Source organism: Patagioenas fasciata, chromosome 9 (genome assembly GCF_037038585.1).
Source record: "Patagioenas fasciata isolate bPatFas1 chromosome 9, bPatFas1.hap1, whole genome shotgun sequence".
Lineage (NCBI taxonomy): Eukaryota > Metazoa > Chordata > Aves > Columbiformes > Columbidae > Patagioenas > Patagioenas fasciata.
In genome coordinates this window covers 13,200,761-13,226,975 of record NC_092528.1, presented here as the reverse complement: position 1 = coordinate 13,226,975, position 26,215 = coordinate 13,200,761, and the positions used below count along the sequence as shown (strand labels likewise).

The 26,215-nt window shown below is 44.5% G+C and overlaps 1 protein-coding gene across 1 annotated transcript in view; it reads right to left on the bottom strand.

Moving 5' to 3' along the window:
- The window catches only part of SGPP2 (sphingosine-1-phosphate phosphatase 2), a 35,173-nt gene that overhangs the window by 5,115 nt on the left and 3,843 nt on the right, over nt 1-26,215 (bottom strand). The window contains exons 2-4 of the mRNA XM_065845041.2: nt 18,014-18,172; nt 6,275-6,454; nt 4,107-4,196 (exon numbers count right to left, since the gene is read on the bottom strand). Coding sequence (XP_065701113.1) covers nt 4,107-4,196; nt 6,275-6,454; nt 18,014-18,172 — 429 coding nt within the window. The remainder of the gene's footprint in view (nt 1-4,106; nt 4,197-6,274; nt 6,455-18,013; nt 18,173-26,215) is intronic.

Sequence of the window (26,215 nt, the reverse complement as noted above, 5' to 3'; positions counted from 1 at the left end):
GATATTTGAGAAAAAACTGCTTCTCTGGTCTTTTCTTCCTGCACGCCCAGGAGCGGTACCTCAGCGTTCCCAGTGGTGGAGATGCTGCTAGCACTCCAAGGAAGCACATTCTTGCCTGGCTGCCTGTGCAAACAGCTCGGCCTCCCATCAAACCCGCAATTATAAAGGGATTTTTAAGTGAGGGCAGTACGAATTTTACTCCAGGTGCAGCACTACCAGCAAAGCTTAAAACCTCCCGTTTCCCTGCTGGGATGCTCCAGCTCCCTCAGCACACACAAGTCCTCCTGAGGCAGCATCCCTCTGAAAAAGCATCCCTCACTGCCATGCAGTCCCTGACACTGCCCCCTCACGTTTGCCCGGATTCGACACAAAGGAGAACTCGCTCCTATTGATTTTAGCTAGAGAGCTGTCATTTTGCTTTGCTACCTAAAGAACAGGCCAGTATTGGGTTTCTAATGCTGCAAACCCTTTGAGTTACTTCCCTGTGCTGCAGATACTCAAAGAAAAACAACTGACGTAGAAATCTGTTTGCACACGATGCTGGGGATGCAAGACCAGGGAGCTCCAAAGCGTGTTCTGCCTGTCACCGAGGTGGGACAGTGGTGGCACAGTCCATGGGGACTGACACTGCTGCTGTTCTCACACTGGGCTGGTTTCCTTGTTTCACAAGGTCTTGTAGCATGATTTTTTTTTATTTTTTTTTTTTAGGATTGCAAAAATGTGTTGTATGGCTCTCTGAAGGCAAGACCCTTCTGTGCTCTTCCCATTGAAATTACGGCTGGAGATGCAAACAGTCACAAAATGCTCCCAGAACACTGAACCAACACCCCAGACGTGGTGGCACTCAAACATCTTCCCTGATGTTTCCAATCAGAGCAAAAATAACACTTTTCCTATTCTGCCTTGATTATGGTCACTTACTGCCTGAATTCCCTTCATTGTTCCATTTACAGTATGACGCTGCTCATCCTCCTGAACAGAAATCTCTTACTTGCTTGCCACTCCTATAGGTTTCTCTGTTTCATCCCATGAGGACTATATTACCACAGTTTGTAAATTGATGTCAATACAGTGTTTGTTTACCAGCTTTAAAATATGCAAGGTAATTTCAGGATTAATGGTGGTGTTCAAGAACCTGAGATAGAGCACAGCAAAGGAGCAGGGTGGGGGCTACAGAGGACCCTCTCCTGAGGGTGCTGTAATCAGCAATAAATGCATCAGTACTGAATATCTCAGGAAGAAAAAAAATAAATTACTTTGTTTACAGAAATAACTTTCAGGTTTCTTTTTGGTCATAATAGGAGACGTTTTGACTTCTCCCTGTATCCTAGCCCTGACTCTGGCTGGCACAGGCCATTATTGCTTTTATCTCAGGGCAGCGCAGGTGGGAAGCCGCAGTCCCAGTAAGCCTGTCCCCAGTTCAGCTGTAGCTCTGGGGACAGCTGCTGCCCCTGAAGGGTTAAAAGAAGGATAAAAGCCTCCCTTCCTCCCCCTGCTTTAGGGGCTGCCCTTGGCTGACGAGGTTCTTCCCAATAGGATTTAAAATTATCTTGCTCACATGTTTTTGGAATACTGTGTACACACATGAACACCATCGCTCATCATTTCAAATATGAGAAGACTCAGATGTGCTCCAGCAATGCTGAGACAGAAAAACATGTTAATCTTACCAAGACAGGGATCAAAAACGTAACCAGATATTTAAGATGGGGAGTAAAGTGATATTTTTAAAAATACAGTTGTCTGGGGGGTGGGAAAACAGAAAAAAAAAAAAAAGAAAAACAAACCCCCCCCCACCACAACAAAGCCCAGTCCTAGTGTCTTCAGTTGTTTTTTCTTCCTTAAAAACAAACTCCTAAAATGTTACATGTTCCCTTCTTCAAAATGCCTCCACATTGTTACTTTGCTCTTTCCAGGTAACTCTGGATTCCCTCAGTCCCTCTTCACCAGCTCCTCAGACTTAATCATTTAAGACCTAGAAGGAAGGACCTTCCTTTCCCCTGCTTCTTCACGGACATGGGATATTCTCCTGTTACAGTGGCAAAGGTGGCTTGTTGTAATTATATTATCACCCAGCAGTGGAAGTGTATTGCTTCCATCCCTTTCTCTGCCTGGGTGACCGTTTCCTGGTAACAGCCCAGGCAATGGGTGTTTATTACCTCTTCCCTAAGTGTACTATTAATTCTGATATGCCTATAACGATGCAAAGAGCTCTCATACCAGCTCCCTGCATCTCCAGGAGGTCTTTAATTGTAATATCTCTTTTACTAACATGACTGTGCTCCTGATCCAAAAGCAACGCCAGCAACGCTGAAATACAGACTGATTTGTTGAGCTAAGACCAGAGAAGATGAGCCCCCACGTGAAGGTTCAGCAGTGTCTGTAGCAGAGCGTGATGCAACCACCTTCTCTGGTTCCTCAAACACGCAAAATTCAGTTACACTAAGGTGGTGGGTGTATGTAACCCATTCATTTGCTTTACTAAAACATTATGATTGTTTGATCCATTATTATATCCTGTTGGTATTCTTTTCTATTGGGAGCACCGTGACCTCATGGCGTCTCTGGCAGCTTAGGGTGGGAGCCACCCCTAAAGCGTGGCAAATGGCTCTGAACTAAAGAGCCTGTCACTGCAGGTGGGACACCAGAACCTGTCACTGCAGGTGGGACAGACGGCACCACAGAGCTCAGGGCTGCATTTGTGCACCTGTGGTCATCAAACATTTCACCAGCTCCATCCCCACCATGGCATGCACGGGATGAAGACCCTGACGAAGCACATTTGCCCTTCTGAAAGGCAGCATTGCTCACTAGTTCAAACTAAGGAGCTTTTTCTATTTTAAATAGTTTTTTTATCATGTCAAAGGCACAAATGACTTTTTCTTCTTTACCCTAAAATTCATCTAAATTTAGAGGAGTTTTTCATTATGATGGACCAGCAAGGGAAGTATGCAAAGAATTTTTACTGACTGACTCAAGGTCACTAGCCAAGAAAATGTGTCTCCAGCTTCGATTTAAGATATTGTTTTGATCCACTAGGCCTGGAAGGTCAGGTCAAGCTATATTTTATAGAGAACCTTAATCTCTATTTTATAGATAACCTTAATCTCATAAAGGCTCCCTTTCTTACAGTCATCAAGTGTCTTTATTACAAACATAATTATTACTTAGTAAAAAAATGCTATTATTTAGGGATATGCGATAATGAGTATCAAGCAACTGCAAGGAAGTAGCTGGGGAGTTTTTATCCACACTTGGAAAGCCGGACCACCCCTCTGACTGCTATATGTAACAACTCAATAGCATTTCCTCCCATCAGGAGGAACCAGCTACTGCCTAAGCAAAGTCACACTGAAATCTGTACTTAAAACAGGGCTGACATCTCTAAACAGCTGTGCCCAACAAGTCTGTCTTATCAAATCACCAATACATTATGATTATTTTAGGATGAAGTATTTGTGAATCTCAGTTCTTTGAGAATGAGCTTCCTACCAGCTGAAAACGAGAAGCTTGTGATAATATTTTTTTAAGTGCCACACCCCTGTACGGTACCGCGAGACACGCTGTCCCCCAGTTCCCCAAGGGCAGCTCATTTGTCATGTTTTATCCTCTCCACTGCTCTCCCCTGTTCCCTGGTGTGACTCACCGACCTACTATTCCTTCCCTGGCACTCCCAGGCTCAACCAGCCCAGAATATTTCTTGCTAACAACAGTGATACTATTGCACAAAAGGCTTAGCTAAGGAGCAGCCTCAGTTGCCCAAGTGCATTCCTCGCAATTAAAATTTCAAAATAGGGAACTACAATTTGAGTGCCACACAAACCTCACCCGGCTCCTCACCCCGTGCGCACTCCTGCTTCCCTAATTGTGTGAATAATTCCCTTGCGGACTCAAATAGCAATAGCCTGAGGGTTTCCTCACGGCTGCCTTTGAATGTACAGCCTGAAATCTAGTGCCACGACTCCTGTACCCCTGAGGCGACTCCTGTACCCCTGCAGCGGCACAGCGGAGGCAAGAGGTACAGCGCTTGAAGAGGAGATGGGGGTGGCTGTAGGCAAGCAGAGCTAGCGGCAGGACCGGCACGGGACCTTGCAGTGCACCCTTACCAGGACTGTGTGCATCCCCGTGTAGAGCCTGCTCAGACACACCAGCGTGGAAAACACAAGTGCTGCTGCCAGGCCTAGTTCGAACGGATACTGTGAAAAGGGGAAGAAAACAAAACAAAACACATTATACCCTTACCCACTTTAATGTCAGTATATATCTGAAATAAAACCTCCAAGTACCTAGGCTGACATAAGGATCTTGTGCTGGGAAGTGGTTCCTGAGCTGTGCTTTCCCAAAGAGGTTAATGTGACCCAAGACAAGATCTCACATCGGCCAAGGTGCAATCCTGCTGGAAGGTCTTCTCTTTATCTGTGGTGCCCACTTTTGCAAAGGTCTAGTCTTAGCGTGGGGAAACTTGGGAAATAAAGGGTATTTCCACAGTTTTTCCCCACAACATCCACCTGCAAAATCCATGTTAAAAAAGCCAGAGCACATTGTACAGGCGATGCCTGAGGTTGAACTGCAGCCTCAGCCCACCCGAGGGGAAGGCGATCGCGCAGAGCCTGACCAGAAGTGTGGTCAATAGTCCTCGAGCAGCGGGCTAGAAGGGGAAAATCAATGTCTGGGCTGAAACCACAGTCCAGCTATCAGAGCAGTCAGAACCGCTCTTCCCTATGACACTTGAGGTTTAATCGTCTTCTTATGAAGCTGGTTTTGCTTAATTCCCTCTCTGGGTTGCCTATGAACATGGAAAGAAGTGTTGAAAGAAAACAACATTTAAAAAGGAAAAAAAAAAAAAAACCACCCCACACATTTGGTAAAGAAAAAGCTTAATATATCAGCCCCTAATGCACTCATTCATATCCTAAAATCAAGTGGGCTGGTAGGCTCCTTTCTGGCCATAAAGGAGATTTTTCTGAAAAAAAAATAAACCAACCCAAAATATAAATAAATGAAATTAGTTCACCCTGTTTGGCACAAAGTCTCCATCTGCTGCCGAGAGGCTGATGAGTGACTAGGGTGGCCATAGGTCAGCGCAAAAATGCTTCTGTGGAGATTTAAAGCATAACAACTTGTATCTGACCCTTTTCCCTGACGTACCCTAGCTTCCAAAACAGAGAGCTCAGACCCACTGCACATGTCACTCCCAGCCCATAAAATGCTGTTTCTTCTACACTTTTCTAAGCCTTTGGAGGATTTACGCCTACTTGCTTCCCCCCTCAGCAGGCAGCCTGGGACCCAGTCCAGATCAGTAATTGATGACTAGGGCAGTTTTAGAAGACAGCAGCATAATGTAATGGTAGATTTTCCCTTCTTCATAGAGGCAATTAAATCATTTAATTATTTTATAGCAGCTTTATTGTTTCACAGCAGTTTCCAAGAAGTATGAGACAGCCTGTGAAGAGCTGTGTGTCCCGCTGGTGGCTTATCAATGGAGAAGGAGGAGAAAGTGCTGCTGAGCAGGTCTTTTGGGTAGCTCTGACACATGGGATGGATCTGGCCTTCCAGGCCTGACAAACGTCCCATCCTATGGCTCCTCCTGCCTGTCCCCATCCCACTGCCAAGCTGCTTCCACCAGTTACTGTACAATTACCAGGCTGGGACCAGACGAGTCTGGCTGTTAAATTAATTCAGAGATTTTGGTGTAATTCAGAGATCTCCATTGCCATGAGTTACAGCCCCAGGACACAGCACCTTTCATCAAACGGGTGGCCACCTTTTGTCCCTGCACACAGGCTGGCACTGTGGGGAGGACACCCAGGGACACTGCGGCAGTGAGACTCCAATGCCGTATTGCGAGGCCTCTTGGTTACATGGGTTTCTTTTGGAAATAAAATTGAGCGGGCCAAGAAATACACTTAAACACAATGCAGCCGGGAAGTTATTATTGCTAGAGTACAGAAAACACACGTTTGGATTCATAAAACAAAATGCAAATAATCATCATGGAGAAATGAATTTCCAGTAAATAAACCTTTTAGAAAGATAAAAGGCTGAAGGTTTGGGGAAAATAATTATGAGATCTCCCCAAGCAGCCTAAAGTTTCAGTGCAGTGAAACTGCTGTTACTTGTCTGACAAACAGGCTCTCAAAACAGGGAAAAATACACATACGTGAAAATAAATACAGAGCTCCTCTGGAAGTGGCAACAGATTTAGATTTGTTGGTTTTCTGGAGGTTGCTGGAAGCAAAAACATGTGCTTTTTTTTTTCTTTTGTACCCCCTACCTTGTACTGGTTCACAGTTGCAATGACGAAGGAGAAGGAGATGGCAGTAGCTGCCATGGCGTGGGTGGAAGGCATCCCATACTCTGCATCTGTCCTCATTTCCAGCTTGACGACAGGTGGCGAGAGGGGCCGAGGCCACTTCAGGATGTCCTTAGAGACCTGGCCTATGTACATCACGATCTGGGGAGAGGAAAGGCCACAGAGCTGTCGGTCAGCACGGGTAATCCGCACTCAGCCCACCCGAGAACAACCTCTATTTCTGTACTTCTTCCTGCAAAATCCACCACCCTAAGTGCAGAATTTATCCCCTGAATTATTAAAGGGTTTTCCATTATCCCAGTCAGTGAAAGAAGTGGTGGTTTTACTGCACCATGTTGTAACCTGATCAGAAGTGGGACCAAAAGGAGGGTTCACTGACAAGATGCATCAATACAGGATGGCGTGAGAGGGACAGCTGGCTCCCACCCTGTGCTAGAGAAGTTTGTTTCCTCCCTATCCCTTACAACCCCTCTCCTGCAGAGCAAACACATATAAAAGAAATTTTCCATCACCACCTTCAAATGACTGCCTTGCCCAGCCATGTCCCTCCCAGCTCCAGGCAGTAGCTCTCCAAGGGCAGCACCAGCATCCCCATTCCCAGCAGCTCCCACTCCAACCACTGCACAAAGTGCTGCAGGAACCCCAGCAAGACACACCACCCGTGTGGTTGTTAGATAACAACCTTGGCGTCCTCGGGGAGGCAGCAAGGAGAAAATTGGGTGGGTGACATAAAGTACCAGTTCTCTTGCCTTGTTCCCTAACAACAAAGAGCTTTTGCACACTGTTTGGGACACTAGAGGTTTAAGCAAGGGCTCCGTTCATTAGCTACTGAGCACTGCAATGTGGTGATTTTGGGGGGAATTGTTGCATTCTCAGGTCACTGCAAGCAGTAGTAATGGGAAACAGAGGCAAGAGGTGAAGCCAGCCAGCATCCCCAAGAGGTGCAGCCTGTCCAGCAGCGCCCAGGGCAGCCGCTGTGCTGCCATCCTCTGCTCCCCAGCACCCTCTTCACGAAGACAACGGGCTGTCAGCATCCACAGTGAGAAGGAGGTGAACAACACTCAGGCTGTTCCTGAAGGATGTATTGGCTTCCTATTGCCTCCCTTTGGATAGTGCAGCCAGACATAAGCAAAGCAAGCTCTATAAAACAAAGCAAGTAAACCTTCTTTCTTTTCTTTCTTAAATATAGAAATCGGGTTAACTGACATCTACCGTGAAAGCTCAGTTGCTGTGCGAGACGGCTTACTGTTCTGCTTCTCACACTTCCACCACAGAGTAGGGTCTTAAAATAACATCCTTCCCATGCTGGTGTTAGCCATATGCCAGAACAGCAACATGATGATCTGCTGCCACATTTGTCACCAGTCACATTGCATCCCTCTGTCTCCCACCAGCCATTTAAAAAATGGTTTCACATTAAAAGAAAGATGCCAGGATTCAGGATTCACAAATCAGGACCAGGTAAAAGCCAAAACATCACATTCCTTCATCCCCCCTCTCTACAGCAAAGCACATGCTGTGGGGAGTGCCGGGCTTCCAGCCAGCACCAGAGCCTGGAAAAGCAACTGCTGCTGCCTTTGTATCCTTTATCCCCTGTCACATGAATCACATTACCGCCTTATTATGGGCACCACCTGTGGCACGCCTGGCTGCTCCCAGTTCTCCCTGATAGCCAGGGCACAGGGCAGCCAACACTTACCCTGCCCTGTGCACAGCAAACAAAAGCTCAAGGAGCAAGTGTCTTAAACCACCACATGGGTTTATTCCATTAATGCCACCAGTTTCCAAGCGGATGTAGGCATATCTTTGGAAGTTAATTAAATTCCAGGATTGAAAGCAAAGTTACTCTCTCTGACAGAACATAAACCATAGAGGCTACTATTTGTGATAGCATCAGATAGGCAAGGTAGGATGAGCCAGTATATCAGCAGTCCTCTATAATAATGACTTCCACTTGTAGAAGTATTATTAGCACTCATACGTAAGAATATTACAGAACAGGAAATGAGTCATGTTTGAAATGAAGGCTCTGCTAGGACTTCTCTGATGGTAAAAAAACAGGCTGAGTGCTGGAGGTGGTCTGGGTAAGCAAAAATACCAGGCATCCTCACACCACCTTCCTTCCTTGCATTCCAGATTAAATCCTGACCCTTCTATTTTTAAAAAACACATATTGTATGGCCTTGTACAGCAATGAGAGGTGAGACAACCTCCATAAAATATGAAGACGAGTACAGAATATGTTCAGCCTAAGCATGGATCTCTGAAGCACCAGACCTTTGCCTTTAGCTTATCTGGGTAGCATACACAAGGTTTTGCACAAAATATCCTGCATTATTTGACAGAAACAGCAGTTGTGGGAGCAGTTAAAACATCCCCCATCACCTGAATGGCGGGCTTCCCCTACAAGGTGAAAGTGCACCATTGCTAAAAGTTGCCCAGCAGAGGTGTTGCTCTGGTTTGATGCCTCCCCACATGCTGCTGACAGCGGCTGGAGGAGCACAGGACTACCAGCACGGCCAAGCAGGCAGCCCAGTGCTCCTACCAGACCTGCCTGTGGCTGACAGAGGGGTCCCCTCCCTGGGGATGTGGCACCGCGGCAGGGAGCAGGGCAGGCAGAGCTCCAGCTGGGAGCTGTGCATCCCTCCCCAGTCCAGAGCATCAGTCAGTTCTGCTGAGGACCGTCACACAGCAGGTGACTGAGGGCCATGTCCCTGCCAGCATGCCAGGCACAGACTCACAGAGCTCAGCCACAAATAGTAATAAAACACCAAACCAAAACCAACCAACCAACAACAATACACGCAGGAGACCACAGTGGATGCAGTCACATCATGACAAGTGTTACACAGAAACACACTTAGAGAATTATATTTAATTGCAGGATATATCTGAACTGCACTCGACTGAGGCTCTTGTCCTCTGAGGATAGTAGGTATCTGCCTCAGTTAAGTGGCATACTCTCTCTTAAGCCACATTTCATTATTTCCTGACCTTATTTCCCTGTTATGTTGCATTTACTCTCTATCGGTTCTGGGAAAGAAAGCAAGTAGTCTGAAAGTCTTGGCCTGTTATTAGCTTTTTTCAATCCATCAGATGAGAAAACCACTGTAACAAACATTGTGAACCATAAGAGCACTAGAAAAAAGGGAGACAGAGAGATGAGCTTGGGGCTAAAAATCAACACTGAGCTAAGCCTCACCTACAGTTGAATTACCTCTTTGTGCAGTGCCAAAAATCTTTGATGGCCCTGGAACTAAATTTAGAATGGGCAGAAATTATCCCCAGTCCAGACCAACAAACAAAGTGGGCTTGCTTAGGCTGCAAAGCCGAGATCACAGGACTGTGTGATTTTGCTATGATTTTCAGCCTGTCCTGGGTAAGCCAAACAGCACATTCGCAATGACTTTGGACAAACAGGGAAGGGTAGTTTCAGGCTTGACCCAGGAGTGCATCAGGCTGTAGCCCCCAATTGGCAGCAAGTTGGTGCATTTCAAGTTTAAGGAAGGGTGATTCCCTGGGCTTCACACAGCTCCCCTTTCTGCATGAGGACTGGGAAGATTTCAGGAGGAAGAAGAGGCTAGGCTCGAGCCATACTAATGGAAGATTTAAATAAAACCCACTCCAAAAGTCCTTATATGTTTCTGGACTTTTCCACCTGATGAGTGTCCAGGGCCAGAGCTGAATATTGGAAAAAAAAGGGACCAACAGACCCTTGAACACTGACTGAGCAGACATTGTTTGCAGTCGTGTAGGAATGACAAAGAAGAGAAACCTTGAAGCAAATAATTTCTTCATACTTTATTGTTCCGTTTGCGTCTTCCCTAGGTTAAGTGCTCTGCTATGGCTTTCAATGCTATTCTTCTGTGTTTATCTCTTGCACAGGCTTTCTTCCACTCAGGTCAACCAGATTTTCCGCAGTTCTGGTGGAAAACAGTTTGCAGATATCTTCAGCATAAATAATTTAAATTTGAACATTAATAAGTACCTCTGCATGAGGAATTTATTTTAACCTGGAGACTCAGCTCCCTAATATTTGCAGCATTACTTGACAGTGACATGGCAGCACCAGCTAGAGAGATGGGAAGTAAAACACATAGCCCAAACCCCTTCTTCCAAAGCCGCAGAGACACGGCCCATCACTGCAGGGCTGCCCCCTGCCAGCCCCAGCAGCTCCTGGCTGTGTTGCTGTGGGCTGCACACCTCCCGTGTCCCTGCCACAGTTCTGCCTCTGTGAAACACAAACAAGGAGCTTCATTTATGCGGCTGAACCTGTGAGATACATTTGCAGGCAGAGGAGAGCTCAGAGCTAGGTGAGGCAGGCTTGTCTTCTGCCCTGCAATGGAATATATCACCCATATCTTGTTCTGCTCCATGGTGAAGCAGTAAGCAGCTGGGTTTACCGATCCATGAATGAAATCCAGAGTATGGCTACTCTGATCCATTCAGAGTTGATCCAGCCTCTTCTGTGCCTGTGCTGCCGGGTGCTGCTGCACCAGCTGGGAACGCCATGCAGCACAGACGCACTGGAGCTGCATTCATAACAGGAACACGTGGGCCAAGGCAGCCACCCTGACACACAACGCGCTGTTCTAACCCCCGATCCACAACACCATTATTCGGTTTGTGAATTTCTGAATTTCCAGTGCTACACAGATGACTCTGAGGTCTTCAGAATTAAATCCTTACAACAAATGCAAGAAGTTTCTAAGCATTACTTCTGTAAAGACTTCTTATCAGTTGTACAGTTGTACACACTTGTTCCCTTCTCAAAGGGTTTTTCTGCACTGCTGCAAGCAACTTAAAAACAAGACTTCCCTCAAACTCTGGTGCACACCGGTACTACTGGGGCAGCCTGGGCTGTGTGAGGGCAACAGCAATTCTTCACGGTCTTTCCTTCAGGTGAAGGCGAAGCTTTATTGCCACTATGGGTCAACAGCATTTTACTACATGAATACAATTAGCAGTTGCTATAGCAACACAATAGCCTTTTTCAGAGTGTTTCCTCTGAGTCATAGACATGATCCATCTCCAAAAATACATCCTCACCTGAGGCACTGGGGTAAACAAGACTAATCTGTCTTTGTGTTTTAATAGATCTTGCTTTAGTGAACACTGATGAATCAAACTCAAAGCAGTGGAATCCACATAGGTCCAGGTGCCAACACTTTTGTCCCAACATCTGCAGTGGTTCCCTCTGAGGTGAGAAGCTGTTTCCATCCCTGTGGGCATCAGAGTCCCATAAAGTGATGCGGTTCCTTGGCATTTGCAGAACTCCAGTATTGCTTCAGTAATGTATGAAGTGGTTTTGCTCACCTGCAGGTGTTGCCTGGCATTTCAGTGGTTTTCCCTCACTACTCTTGCAGTCATTGTAAGCAGCACTTCCATGGCAGGAAACAAAAGAGGTGCACACAGGTTTACCACCACCGTGCAGATACATATGAAGGCACATGGAAAAACACAGCTGAGTCAGCTCCGTATGCAGAGGCACGGGACCGGCGCCTCAAGGCACAGTTTACCCTTTGGAACATTTACACGGCAGCTGCACAGACCCTGGATCTGGCAGGTTTTAGGAAACAGGTCCTGTGCTGCAGGTGTGCTGTGTGTGACATTTCCTCCTCACAGCCAGTCACCTGTCCTCTGCTATAGCCTCTGCACGGGCACAGATACTCCATCAACCCACAGGCCTGTGGAGGTTGAGAGGAACAATTCTTTTTGCACTCTGTAATATTTCAGCTAACAAAGGTGAACCAGACCATATTGATTTTCAACTTCTGATTTTGGAGCTCTCCCATCAGTACTATTGATCTATTAAAAGGACAAGACGAAATTCTAGAGAAGACGTGGGCCAAATAGCATTGCCAACTTCTTCCCTGAGACTCGTGCTGTGGCAGCCTGACTTTGAATTGCTGGTTTGGCTCCAAAACAGAAACTCTATAACCTGTCTCTAGAAACCTTTCCCTGCAATAGTATGTGTCATCTTCCCAGAAAATAAATTTACAGCTCGAAAATGGTGTTGCTTTGTTTTTTATCATAACCACTGTGTGCTGATAGGAGTGACAGAGCACATCAGGAACGCTGGAATGAGGGAAGAAAAAAAAAACAAAAAGAATGCACTATTAATAAACTGGCATTTGCAGAAGATTAGTCAAGCAGAAGCAAAGGCTGTATCCTGAAAGTGCCAGCTATTTTTCTTGGTTGTCAAGACAAGTGTGACTTTGATTAACCATAAAGAAATTAAACCAAGCACGCAGTCTGTGCTGTTTACAGCTTCTATTCTAAGCATCCCTCAGCCAAGGCTTAAGTGAACAGATAAACACTGCAACAGATAATAGCTGCAACTGTGCCCCTCAAGCACCACTTGGTTCACAGTGAAAGAGGAACAGAGTGAGGAAGAGTATGTTCTTCTAGAGATGCTTCTCCTACCGGCAAGGCGGTGCCAAGAACTAAGGTTTGTCATCAGAGAAATAACCATGAAAGTCACAGAGCAGCACTGCTGGCCTTTCTGTCGTGAGGGCAGCCCAGGTTGAGGAAGCCCCGCAGAAACCCAGGCACCTCCACCCACCCTCCAATCACATCCTGCTTCCCATCACCACCCCGAGTCACACAGCTGCTCTCCACATACAGAGATGACAATGGCGACCACGAGGCTGGACACCTCCTCAGTGCACATGCGCCTTAGCAAGAGGGTGGCTGGCTCGGGGAGCTCAAGGATCTGCCATCTCCAGCATGGTTATTGTTTTCCAGAAAATACACCAATCTTGTGTTAGCTGCACCAGAACTTCACAACATGTTTGCCAAGGATTTGGTCAGGCGCAAGGGGATGTTCAAGCTTGCATGCAGCTGGTGGGATGCTCAATCACTCCTTCAAGTTGTCTTGGCCACAATGTGGGCAGCACATCCAGGAGGCCCAGGTCTGCAGCACATCCAGGAGGCCCAGGTCTGCAGCACATCCAGGAGGCCCAGGTCTGCAGCCCACCGCAAGCAGTGCCACACTCAGCAGTGCCATGTGTGTGTTATGGCAAGGGCAGCAGGGCACGGAAGGAGGGAAGAGACAGCATAGGCAGCTTCTGAAAACATGCATCTATATGTGCAGGGGGGAGGACTTTGGCTTTCTCAAGGTAGACTTCAGAAAAACAAAACCAAAACAAGAAGATCAAGAGAACCTTGTGCCTCCAGAAATACAACCAACCCACATCCTAGGACTTTCACCCTGTCTTTAAAAGAAGTCTTCAGCTAAATCTATAAGATATCTTACTATCTTGTGAGATGTTTAAACAAGAGAAGTTTGGGGCCACAATCTCCTGGTAGCAGGAAAAACTATTGCCATATTGATCTGGTTTATCATCTAACACCTAAAATTGGGAAGCCATTACCTGTTGTAGTTCTAGTGATACACAAAAGGCTTCCAATTTAAATTTCACTTTAAATTATTCTAACTGAAATTTAGCAGTCTTGAACTGACATCAGATACACAGTGTTTACCTTTATATTGTGTCTCAGTTATGAAAGCTTCACTGGCACTTTTTCTTCAAGAGTAGAGCATAGCTAGCAGCACATACAAAATTCTCTTTCAGTAAACACTTCATCATCTTGCACATGTCTTTTTTTTTTTTTTATGGTAAATTTATTTTTGTATTCTGACATTTTGTAGTTACTTACATATCTGAATACAGTCTTATATGTTCTTATGCATTGTAATATATGGCACTTCGAAGAGTTTGACTTTCCAGTGACAATGTTTATCAGCTGTTGCAAGCTTGTTTTGGCAAAATGTTGCAAGAACACAAAAATGTTTTGGTGAAATGTTGCAAAAGCACAAAAACTACCAAACACATAAGAAACAATAAACCCACAGTTTGCTGCAGTATATATTTTCAAAGCAGCAGCCAGGGATTCAGTTGCCACAAGTAACATCAGCAGCATCATGGCTGTGGGTAAATTCCTGCTGGTTATTAAACTCCTGGTTACTCTGAGAGTCAGAGTTCACCATTCCCAAGTAACAGCCTTTGGAAAACTGCTCCTCTGAAAGGCAAGGAGGGAAACTGAATGGCCATGGATTCAGACCCAGGACTTTCTCAGAGTCAAAGACTGCTGCCTGAGGAGCCCAAAGGGGCACAGCCCCCCTGGTATCCCCAACACCCCCACTCTGCCGGCCCTCAGCAACGCCGCCTTCACACAGTCACCAGCTCACCGCTCTCACACACCAGCAGCTTCCACACCTACCCCGACAAAATCCATGCTGGTCAGCTCTTATTTATATTGTATAAATTGAAGTTTTATAGGCTCAAAAGAGGTGTGGATATATTTTACATCCATGCACCCTGAAAAAATAACAAGAAAAAAAGAATTGCAACCGTGCTGGATAGCAAGCAGAAACTGTAACTGTTTTTTCTCCCAGGTCTCTACCTTACTACTGAAATTCCACACCAAAATAAAACTTTCAACCCTGAAGGGCTGCACAGGTTAAAAAACAAACAAAACAAAACCAAACCAAACCAAACTGAGCTTTAACCTCTCAAGCTGAGATGTGCAGTAAATTTAAAGTACATTTGGGAGCTGGTTCACGTGAAGTTATTTTTCATGTCGGTACTTCCTGGTTGAAGTAGCAAGAGTCACAGGCATCAAAGCCTTGCCTGTGTAGACTCAGGAATGTTTACTTCAAAGAGCTGAAGAAGGGAAGTGAAGACACTAAGGTACTCCTGACACTGAGCCACAGCATTGTGCTTGGAGGTTTCAGGCAGTTATTTCCCTTGTCTAGCTGAAAGGAAAAGGTAAAGCCTACATGTATTCTGCAGTTCCACAGGGGAAAGGCACCACGGAAGCACAACATGCTGTTTTAAGCTCCCATAGCACCTGGATGTGACCAGAGCCAGCATTTCCCAGAGACATCCAGCTAAACAGAAAACCACACGCAGGTGGTTTTGGAGACTCAGGGCTGGAAAAGACCTCCCAGGGCACCAAGCCCACCCCTCTGCTGCTGATGAAATAAAGTCTCTCTGTAATTTTTCTTACTGCCCCTTCTGGAGCTATTTCACAACCTTTGGCTTTAACCTAACTTATGCATGTTTCTTCTTGTGACTGTATTTTTACTTTACGAAGTGCCTTCCTTCCCCTGGTGTTTACAGCCAGCCTCATTTTCTCTCAGACTTCATTTTGTTAGGTACTTATCTAAGCTTTCAGTCTCTGCTAAGAAAAGAGCCTGGTCCCTAATCATCTCTGGCCTTGTTCCAGTTTGAATTTATCTTTCCCAAATGTGGGTGACTGGCTCCACATAAACTCTTACAGATAAGATGGCAGGAGGACCTTGTAAACAGCACTAATACTGCTTTAATTTTTAAGGGAAGAAGTTCCCCTGATTCATTCTAGAACCTCAACTCTGTCATTTCCAGTTTGCAGCAGAAACTCACAGGTTTAAGTTCCCAGTAGCACGAGGCATGAAATCCTGCACTCGGTACAACTTCTGTCTCTCCACTGCCCAAGGGGAAGCCCATACGTCCCTCGCAGGGGTCTCAGTCCCTCATCACACCATGCCCGATGACACTTCACCTGCGCCTGTTCCCATCGGAGCCCTGTGCTCTGCACCGGGCTCGGGAAAAGGTCATTGCTGGTCCCCGGCTCTCCCCTGCTGAAGAGCTTCACTGAAAACCTCTCCTCATCCCAAACAGCGTCAGAGAGAACCACTACCACCTTCTCCTTCGGGCTCGCTGTTTGATACCAGCTCCTCTCCGCAGCTGCATAAGAGCCTCTGCAGACAGACTGTGCCGAACTTGCCCCTCCGTGCTCTTCCCAGCCTCTCCTGCTGGCAGCTGTTGTCAGACATTTTCAGGCTGCCTGGATTTTTACTTTTATCTAACACAGCTGTTCTCAGCCCCACATCACCATTTGTGCAGAATCAGAACTTCTTCAAAACTCTGAATTGCAGATAGCCCACAGATCTGCACTCCTCCTCACCCCCTTGTCACCAGACAGGGGTCCCTCCAGTGCTATCACCCAAAACCTTCCAGTAAGTTAAAATCAGAGCTTTATCACATTGAACATCCTGCCATTTCCCATGCAGCTAAGACTGTTCTGCTGTTGCATACATGATCAAGGTGTCTTAAGACAACAGCACTTACAGCACCATAAATGCTTATTCCTGTTCACAGTCTCATCATCAGCAAATAAGCCACCCAGCTGAGCTTGCCATAACATTAACACAGAGCCTGCACAGATGTTTTTAGTTATTTCACAATTACCTGCAATTAAAATGCTTTTAAAACTACAGATTGTCACAGACCTGTGTATCTAAAACAGATTCTCCTTTTCCCCTTTTCAGTAAAAAAGGCAACTCCACAGCTCCCTCAGTAACTGGAAAAATAATATTAATAAAATATTAATAATCCTAATATCACATGATTGAATATTCTCATTAAACTAGCCTAAATCTGGCCAGTACTCCGATGGACACCTTGCAAGGTAAAGGCCAGTCTGCAGAAAGGCATATAAGGAGCTCTAAAGAGTCATTTTTTGAGCAATATGCAAACCCAGAAGGCAGTGACTATCAGTTATCATCTTCTGTGGCACATCTCCAGAAGCAGTACGTCTACTCCTGGACAAAACCCAACTCCAATTATACAGTGTCCACCTACTTTTAAATTTCATCTGCAAGTTACTTTTCGTGTTCTCCCTATAAAGTTTATTGACTAGGGTTACTGGCACAGAACAACTGACGCCTTCTGTCCAAGAATGGGTGCATTTGAAATGTATGACCCAATTCAAGTTGTTTATATTATTTCTCATAATATTATTTGGACAAAAGACAGTATATTATTAACCAGAACTGACTAAGTCAAGGAGACTGACTTAGCTTCCAAGCTTCACTGGAAAGAAACAAAGCTAATAGATATCACATCCAAGTTTTTACCAAGCTTCAATTTCTTAAATCAATGTAGACTGACAGCTAAACCTCTAGGTTCTGTCATCTGCTGAGATGCTTCCTGACTCCTTTCTTTGTTCTAAAATGATCTTATTTGGGCAGCAAAGACCTGATCAATACCAAGATGAGCAATGGCAGTGACAATACAACAGCCACCCTGGATTAAAGTGCCTGGTTTTCCATGCCAGAACAGAAGGCACGGCATCATTCTGGATGCCTCAAGCCACATCTGTGAAGGATGTAATGCTGAAGTCTATTAATTTGAGAATGCTCCTGTAGTAACAAAAAACATTGACTTTACCTAATGTTTTTTCCCCCTCACATGACTGCAGAAGCACCCTGTGCATCCCCTTCCTGCTAGGTTTATACTAATTTCAACCAAACCAGAACTATATGATCAGGTTATGCAGAAGAAATCAGGGCAAGAGAAAGATTTCCTAAAGCAATGAAAAATTATCCTTAAAATACCATGACATATTGGGAAGGAAGTGTTTTCCCAGCTGTTCTGTGCAAACCCCACAAAAGCATCTCAATTAGTCATTGGGCTAAAAAAACTTAGTCAGTCCAAGATGTAACAGATGAACAGACACGCTGTGTCAGCTAATGCATCTCACCTCCTCCCTCCGTGTCGCAACGCCTCTGCTGCCTGAACACACGAGCTACACATACAAATAACTTTGGCTTTGTAATGTTCAAAAGGATTGTTTCTTTGAAGAGCTATTCTTAAATATCATCTACAGTTACAGAATGTACACATTTAAATAAGTCATAGAAATACTTACAGACCAAACAATTATCATCCTTCTAGACACAGAGTGATCGATGTTCCAGTAGATAAAGGGAAGGAAAGTGATATAAAAAATTTCTTCACCCAAAGCAGCTGAAAACTTGAACAAGTAGTAGTAGAAGTAGTTCTTCACAATATACTTCTGTGTCCAAGCCTGGAAATGAGAGGGTTTTAGAAAGTTTCAGCGAATCAGCAAATCATATCAAACATTTAAAATATTTTAACTGTTACTGTTCCCAGCCCTTAAACCAAATAATTTCTTGGAACAGGTGTCAAGAAAAGAAGTTCAATTTTTATACTGAAATGAAGACTACAGTGACAGCTCAACTACATTCCGTGCAGATCAGGAATATATTTGAACTAATTAAGGGCAGCAGTCACAGTGGCAAGATATCAGATCAGTCTTTCCTCCAGGGAAATCAAGTATATTTCATAAAAGGGTACTGATGCATTAATTTTGAAGTTTCTACATCTGTGTATAAAGAGAGTCACCATTGCTTTTGCTGGAAATGTGTTTTGAAATGAAAAAAGTAAACTGCAATTACTGAACCATGTCATTTAAAATTCACCTCCTTATAGCAGGCTAAGTTTACCCTGCTAGTCCCTGAAATTTGCTGTCAGGTGCCACTGGACACAACATCCTGTGTCCCCTGGTGGGATGCCCCAGGGTGGGAGAGGGCTCAGGAACCAAAGCGGCAGGAGCTGGTCTGGGGAAACAAGGCTGCGAGCGGGCAGGGAGAAGAGCTGCCCCTGTCACCACCAAACTGTCACTTCAGTGTCTTTAAGTAACAACAACCAGGCTATTCCTTTGAATATCGCCAGCAGATATATTGCAAACAGCATCAAGTGACACTGCTTAGGACTTAATTTATACCTTTTATTAGATGACAGATTTTGCATTTCTCTGGATTTGGCAGCTAGATCTTCTGAAAGGCTGCACCCAGTCTGCCCGACCTGGTAAGCCACACAACAGCGTATATGTATTATTAAGGCCATGACTTTGGTCATTGGTGGCTAGGTTTGCTGTTGCTGCTGTTTTGGAGTAGTACTCCACTAAGAAGCCTTCCACCCCATTAGCAGGAGCAACAAACATGCAAATGATTCACGTTTTATATAAATGCCTGTACACTTCTGAGATTAAAAAAAAAAAGATACACATGAAGATGATTTTTGATTTGGGGACAGGAGCAAGGGAGCCAATCTAGACTCTCTCCAACTCTTCAAAAAGAAAATAAACAAAAATGGAAATTGGTGGTGTAAATATGAGATGAAAGAACTTCCTAAAGATGAGAGCTGAGAAGGGATCATGAAGGCTTCAGCAGAGACACATTACGATACAGCTTTGACATAACTCCTAAAACTCTTCTAAGAGGAAAACTACTATGCTTCAAGTTGACTGTACACCTAATCTACCAGTGAGAAATTGTCATCCTACATCCTAGTGAGAAAGGAGTCTAGACATGCAATTGTGACTCATTGTAAAAGCAATTAGAAGTTCCAGACCCTTAATCTGCTTTCAATATGAAGATGAGGCAAACTGCATGAAGACAACAAAAGCAAGATGGAAATAAGTTGCTTCCATTCACATATCATGAAAAGAAAAAACCCCAACTTATTTACATTGATTTTTGCATCAATAAACAGAAAAGATAAGTCAATGGTTTTGAAATGCTTGGGTCACAGGAGTGTCCCCAATGTATTAGTAATAGAGGTCCCAGATGAGGCACTGGTGTCCCTCTAAAGTAATCCAGCAGGATGCTATGGCTGGCTGAATGACAGAGCAATCAGCCCAAGTGTCTCATACACCCATTAGGAAACACCCCCGTGCAATTAGCAGCTCTGATGCTTCTGTCTGAGCTCCTGAAACTGTATTTGGCCACACTTATATGGCCCCAGAGAAAGCTCTCTTCTGGCATTGCTAACTCCTCAATTAAGCATCAATCTCCAATGTATTAGGAATTATGTATTCATGTGCTTTAGAGCATTGTGGGATGAGGGATTAAACTTTCTAATTCCAGTAAGCTGTTTTGTAGGGGTAAAAAAAAAATTCAGGTTCTAAAAGAAATCTTGAGTTAACAAATATTTTCAGGCAGAACGCAAGGCCAAGTCCTTATGCATGATTTTTAAAACCTTTCTTTTTCTTTCTTCTTTTTCCTTTCTGTCAGAAATCACCCCTCACTTGCTTAAGTTTATTTTAACAGTTTTTTTTAAACACTACAGCAGCAGTTGTGGGCAGCCCAACGTGTGAGGCAGGGGACAAACACGTCACACCTGTGACACACAATGGTAACAACAATCTGTTAGGCGTGTAAGGCATCACAGAATCGCTCCGCCTCATTTCAGGTAGTGTACATTAATTAAAAAAGAGATGTTTTCAATCACTGTGATCCTAAAGCTTTGTGAGTACAGAAAGCCCACTCCACGTACCTTCAGCCCCCATGAGAGGTCCATGTTCGGCTGTCCATGGTGATGCTGGAGCCCAGCAGTCAGCTCATGTTTACTATTTCTATCTATTATTTCTGCAGAAAGCAAAAACTACTGTGCTTTGTGAAGTGCCTTCCCTTTCTCTTCTCATTCTAACCCCAATGCAGGAAAAAGCTGTTACAATTGTTTGTGCAAACGTTTAGCATGTTTTAATACTCTCAGAAGTTTATTTAATCTCTACTTTTAAACAACTCCAATCTTTAGACTTGTTTATATTTAATGTACTGAATTGACCTGGTGCTTTCCACAACTTCTGAAGCACTTTCAGTGAGTCAGCACCTCCATCACTATTTGGTCTGGATCAGAGGGGTTTTAATGGGCAGTTATTAAGGCTGTAGAAAAAGTCAGAAGTTTAAGAAGATTTCAAATGCAAGGTGTAATAAGCCACGACTTTCGCAAACAGAGAAGACGGGTAATATCACACAAATGACTCTTCTCATGAAGTATAAAATATCTATTGTGAAAAAATTTAACTGGTTAATTTACAAGACACACATTCATGTGAGTCTCCATAAATTAATACTCACCTGAAGTACTAGCACAGAAAATAGCCTAGTCTCTCAATCTCTGCTCACTGGCGGGTCAGCCACAGCAGGTGCTGCCCCACACATGGTCAGGGGTCCGAGTGCAGCCCCAGCACTGCTGCAGCACCCACCCAAACTACCCCTGAGCACAGGAGCATCCCCAAATCCTCTCTATGGAGCATTAATGACAGGGCCAGCAGAGCAGACCACATCACCACCATGGTGACTCTCCGGAGATACTAACACACAATGACACAGTAGAGCAGGAATCCATAATGTATATATGTAAGAATATATGTCCTTTATAGATGCAGTAACGGAATAGCAGCTGAACCACAACTGTAATGGTTTTAAAATTTATTTTAAGGCAGAGATATACCCCACAAAAGAGGAAAAACACAAGCTGTATAAAGATACAACTCTCCTTCCAATTTCAGTAGGATGTCTCTCATCAGAGCACTAGAGACACCAGCTTTCCCCGCCCTGTCTCTGGAGAGCAGCTTTGCAGCATCAGGCGTCTAAGGCTCAGAGCCTGACCCAGAGATACCATTAACCAACATTTTGTTCTCAGCTCTCAATTACTTTGAATCCTTCAGGAGACATGCACATTTAATTAAAGTTCCCAAAGTCATTACATTGCTTCCCTTCCACCAGAACTGCCTTTCAGAAGTTCAGAATTTCCCTCCCAAAGCCCTTAGTCAATACTTTACAATACTTCTCATTTACGGGTACCTTTTTTAATGCTGCAAAAAGGCAGAAAAATTAGAGAAGCCAAAGACCAGGTACAAGAAAAAAAGCCAAAAATTCCCATACAGATGCTGCTGTACACAGAGACAACATAAATCCAACAGTTCAGTCTGCAGTGCAGCACAGTGTGAAGTATAACCAGTGGGATGAACATGCTTCAGTTTTGCAGTACTCTGTATAGGCAATCAGTTTTACGTCACTTCTATGTTTATTAACTGTACCTGATTTATAAAACAACCTATCAAGTCACAGCCAAACATTAGGTATCAATGATCAGATTTTGGAAAAAAGAAAGCAAAACCCATTATATTGAAGACTTCGGCTCTTCGATCCACCTGCATAGCTAAGTGTCAAACAATTTCAGAGTTTTTGAAGATCCAACAAGCAGCTGGGAGCAGCTGGTAACATCTCCAGCAGCTAAATGTTCACCTCCCCTGATAGCACCAACACTTGAAAACTCATCGCTATGAGGGGGAAGAACAGTGTGGGCAGGAAAACGGGGCTGTGCCACAGGGAGAGATCCTGGTGTGGCCCCTCGCAGGAAGGGCTGGGCGCACAGGGCCGGTGGGAAGGGGAGGGAGGAGGCGGCGAAGGAGGGACACAGACATAAGGAAGAAATTTCCGAGATGTCAGACAGCAGAGAGGAGGGCAGTGGCACACAAAGCCCACAAAATGCACACAAGGAATGCCAACACATGAAAAACTCAACTAACCAAACTCATGTCTGTGAAGGTCTTGCTCTGTTCGAGTGCTTTTAATCGAGTAATTCTTTCTTACCCTCTACAGAATGTGATGCAGCCAGTTAACAAGAATTGTCCGGGTTTCCATAGTTTCCTTGTTGTTGAAGAGACACCTAAAGCTAACTGAAACCTGAGCGATTTGGGGATGGAGGCAAACAGAAATCATGGGAAAACTCTCCTTCAATGCCCTCAAGTTCTGACCAGCTCTGCTATTAGCAGAAAGGTCTAGTTACCTAGCACACAAACAGGCAACATTCAACTCGCAGCTGTTGTGCAAGTGTTTACAGTGGCATGCACTAATGGCATCATGAGCAGGGACATGGCCTTGAATCATCATTTGATGCAGAAGCAAGTCACTCACTGCAGGAGAAGTTACAACATGCGAGCTTCAGGTAAAGCAATCGCAGTACTTTCAGTGGTGTCAGGCAAAGAACAAGCAGCACGTCTTAAAGTCAGGCAGACTTCTGGTAGCTTTTTGTAGTTTCTTAATTCATTCAAAGCACCAGAAAAGGCCATTAAGTAAAGCTCTCAGCAAGGTACCACAGCAGAATGGTGCCACACAACCAGCAGCACCAGGGATGGCTCGAAGTTGTTGGGCTGAAAGGGATTGAGATTTGCAGGACCACAGGTTGAGACCAGTCAAGTGGGAAAGAGGAAAAGGGGAAATGTGTGTCCAGCACTCCCGGCAGTGCTGCCATGCTGGGCACGGTGCTCACCCGGTCGATGCCTCACACATTCATCACATCTTACATCAGTGCATTTTCATCCAAAGTTTCCCCTTCAAACTGCAAAGGAAGTTCAGCTGAGACAGACACACATATTTGCATGGCCAAAATACACCCAGCACGCCACAGCTAGGACAGTTAAGAGACCTCAGTTATCCCTGAAGACTGCATTTTTCAATCTTCAGATTACTGTCCCTTCCACTCTGACTAATAATCTGGAGGTAGACAGAATTATAGGTTATATTTCTGTATATTGCTCTTGAAGTAACATAATTAGCCCTCCTTCCTTCTGTTGAAAGAACACAAGTAGATATAACAGAATCTGCCAAGTAATTTAAATATAAAGTGGAATAAAATAAGACTAGAGTTGACAGAGCACTTCTTTAGGCAATTAATAGGAAGAATCAATGAAGGAAAAAATTTATTATGTCAGCTTCCTAAAAGAAAGCCTCCTTAATTAAGAAAAAAGAAAAGCCCATAAGTCTCTCCCAGAAACACAGAGGAACTGCTGCTAACGAGACTGAGATTGCTGGTGAAGGACCACACCTGTAGTCAGCTGAAAGGACAGCCTCGTGTTTCCCAGAAGGTAGTCTAACCAAAGGCTAGTCCAGCTTGTCCACCAAGGAAGGATGGCTCACGCTCCCATCACTCTGACAGACATTTGTTTAACCTGTCCTTACCGATGCCAGTGGTGGAGGCTCCACTGCTTGCTTCAGGTGACCTCCGAGTGCTTTGCTCTCCTGACACCTAGCCTGAAACTTTCTTACTGGAATTTAAACCTGTGACTATTTTCTTACCTACTGCAGACAAGGAACAAATAGTTTCCTTTCTCTGAAGGCTGACATGGGAGAAGCTTCTCACAAGCATTCAAAAAGGACATAACTGTCTGCTCTTCCACTGCTTAATCACCTGGTGTTTCTTGTAGAAGATATTTTGCATTTTCCAGACACAGCACTTAAAGGTCTGTCTTGAATTACATACCTGAAGATCAGACATGGCACAGTAATGCTGAAGGAATAGTACTGTACAATTCCATCCATTTTGCAGGCTGTTTTCAGAATAGCATACCACCACTGAACCATGCCCAGCCCGTGATCTCCTCTAAACATTCTTCCCGTCCATTAAAGTGCTACCAAGCTCATAATTTCCCATCCCGTAGTTGATTAGTTTATTACACCTGGTTGTTCAATAGCTATCTGCACCTATTGGATAGAAGTCAGTTTTCAACCATAACTTCAACGTGGCTGTTCAATTTCTGTTCTTGTCCTCCGACCTACATGCAGCTCATCCTACATTCATCTCACAGGCAGTATGCCTCTCTCACATTTCCAGCTAGTTATTTCCATGTGGCTATGAAATCTATTCTGAAAAGCCTTCATATCCATCACTTTCCATCAAAAGGTATTGTTCTTGGCACAGGCCATCCAAATTCATGTGTTCCTTCCTTAGCAGATTCCTGAAGAGTTGACATCCATGATTCCTACATTAATCCCTTTGGAGTTTGTGTTACTTGCTAATAAAAAGGCAAGATCTTCTCCACACAGTGGTCTCATGGTATTAGAATGATGTTTCAGCCCATGCACTTCAGCGTCTTTCTACATTCCAGGAAGAATGGACTGGTTTGTGCAATATGGAAATAACAAGGCAGGAGAGGGAAGGGCAGAAGGAAAAGGCTTCCTTCCTCCCTGTTTTACAGTGGGAAAACAGGTTTATTTAATTGCATTTTAATTCCTGAGAATTAGATTGCAATTTTGTAAGGTGCACCATAGAACCTATGCCTAAAAGTGTTTGAGGAAGTTATTTTAAGGGTTAGGTAGCTGTGGACAGAACAGGGTGAAACATGAGTTAAGAACCAGAGAAAGAATTAAATTAGAGACAACTCAGAAGAACAGGGACTCCAGCTTCAAAATGGAGATTAAAACAAAAAATAAATCCTCTGAAATTCAATTGTATTTCACATCTCCAAAGGATGAGTGTTACTAAAAGTGTTTTTGGATAGGAGGATGCATCACACAACAACAGTTTTCAAACTGCACAGCATTAGACAGCCACCCTGCCCACACACCAGCTCCCTGCAAGCACCACCACCTCTTATTTTTGTCTTCCTGCCAAAACACATGAATCAGAGCGTTACTAGGGCCTGCATGGCTGCTAGATATCCAGGCTGCTCTCCAGAGATCTGGAGAAGTGGGAAGCCCCTCAACTCACTTTTCCCCCAGAACACCAGGTTTGAGGAGCTCCCAGCTGATGGTCATTCATCAACAGAAGCCTCACTGAACCAAACAGTAGCATGCAGGAATGGCCAAATGACCACGGAGAACCAGCACTTCACTGTTATGTTTCTTTTCAGAGCAAAAAGCTTGTTCTCATCTTAACACTTGGCTTTAGAAATTGACTATAGTCTGGAAATTTAACTTCATAGATTAGTCACACATTTCTACTCAGCAGCATCATGAATCCAGTCAGTCTGCTGCTGCAGAAAGGTTGGTTCCACAGCAGAGGTCTGTTTTGAGAGGTACAGAGCAGCAAGGCTTCTATAAGATAAATGGGCAGAGTAACACCATACTATTTTTGGACAACTAAATTGTTATTTTTTTAATTTTATTATCAGACACCAGCGCAGGGAGAAGTGACTCCCCAGCAGATAGTTCCAAGATTCAAGTCAAAGAGGACTTTCCTATGGTAGTACCAAATAAGGCTTTGGGTTAAGTATTGTGGCAAATATGCAAGTCCCATGTAGATGTGCTCCTGGAAAGCAGAGACCACTGGAGACTATATGGCACATGGTGCTCAAATTGCAGCCATGGCTATAGAGAGGCAGGTTAGAGAACACCTCAGAAGCCACCCAGCCCCTGGGGATGCAAGTCACAGATACGATGTTCCCAGTTCACTTGCTGCCTCATTATTAGCTGCAATTAGCACACACCATACCAATGTCAGCAGTTTCTGATGGGGAAACACACAACTAGACCAACAC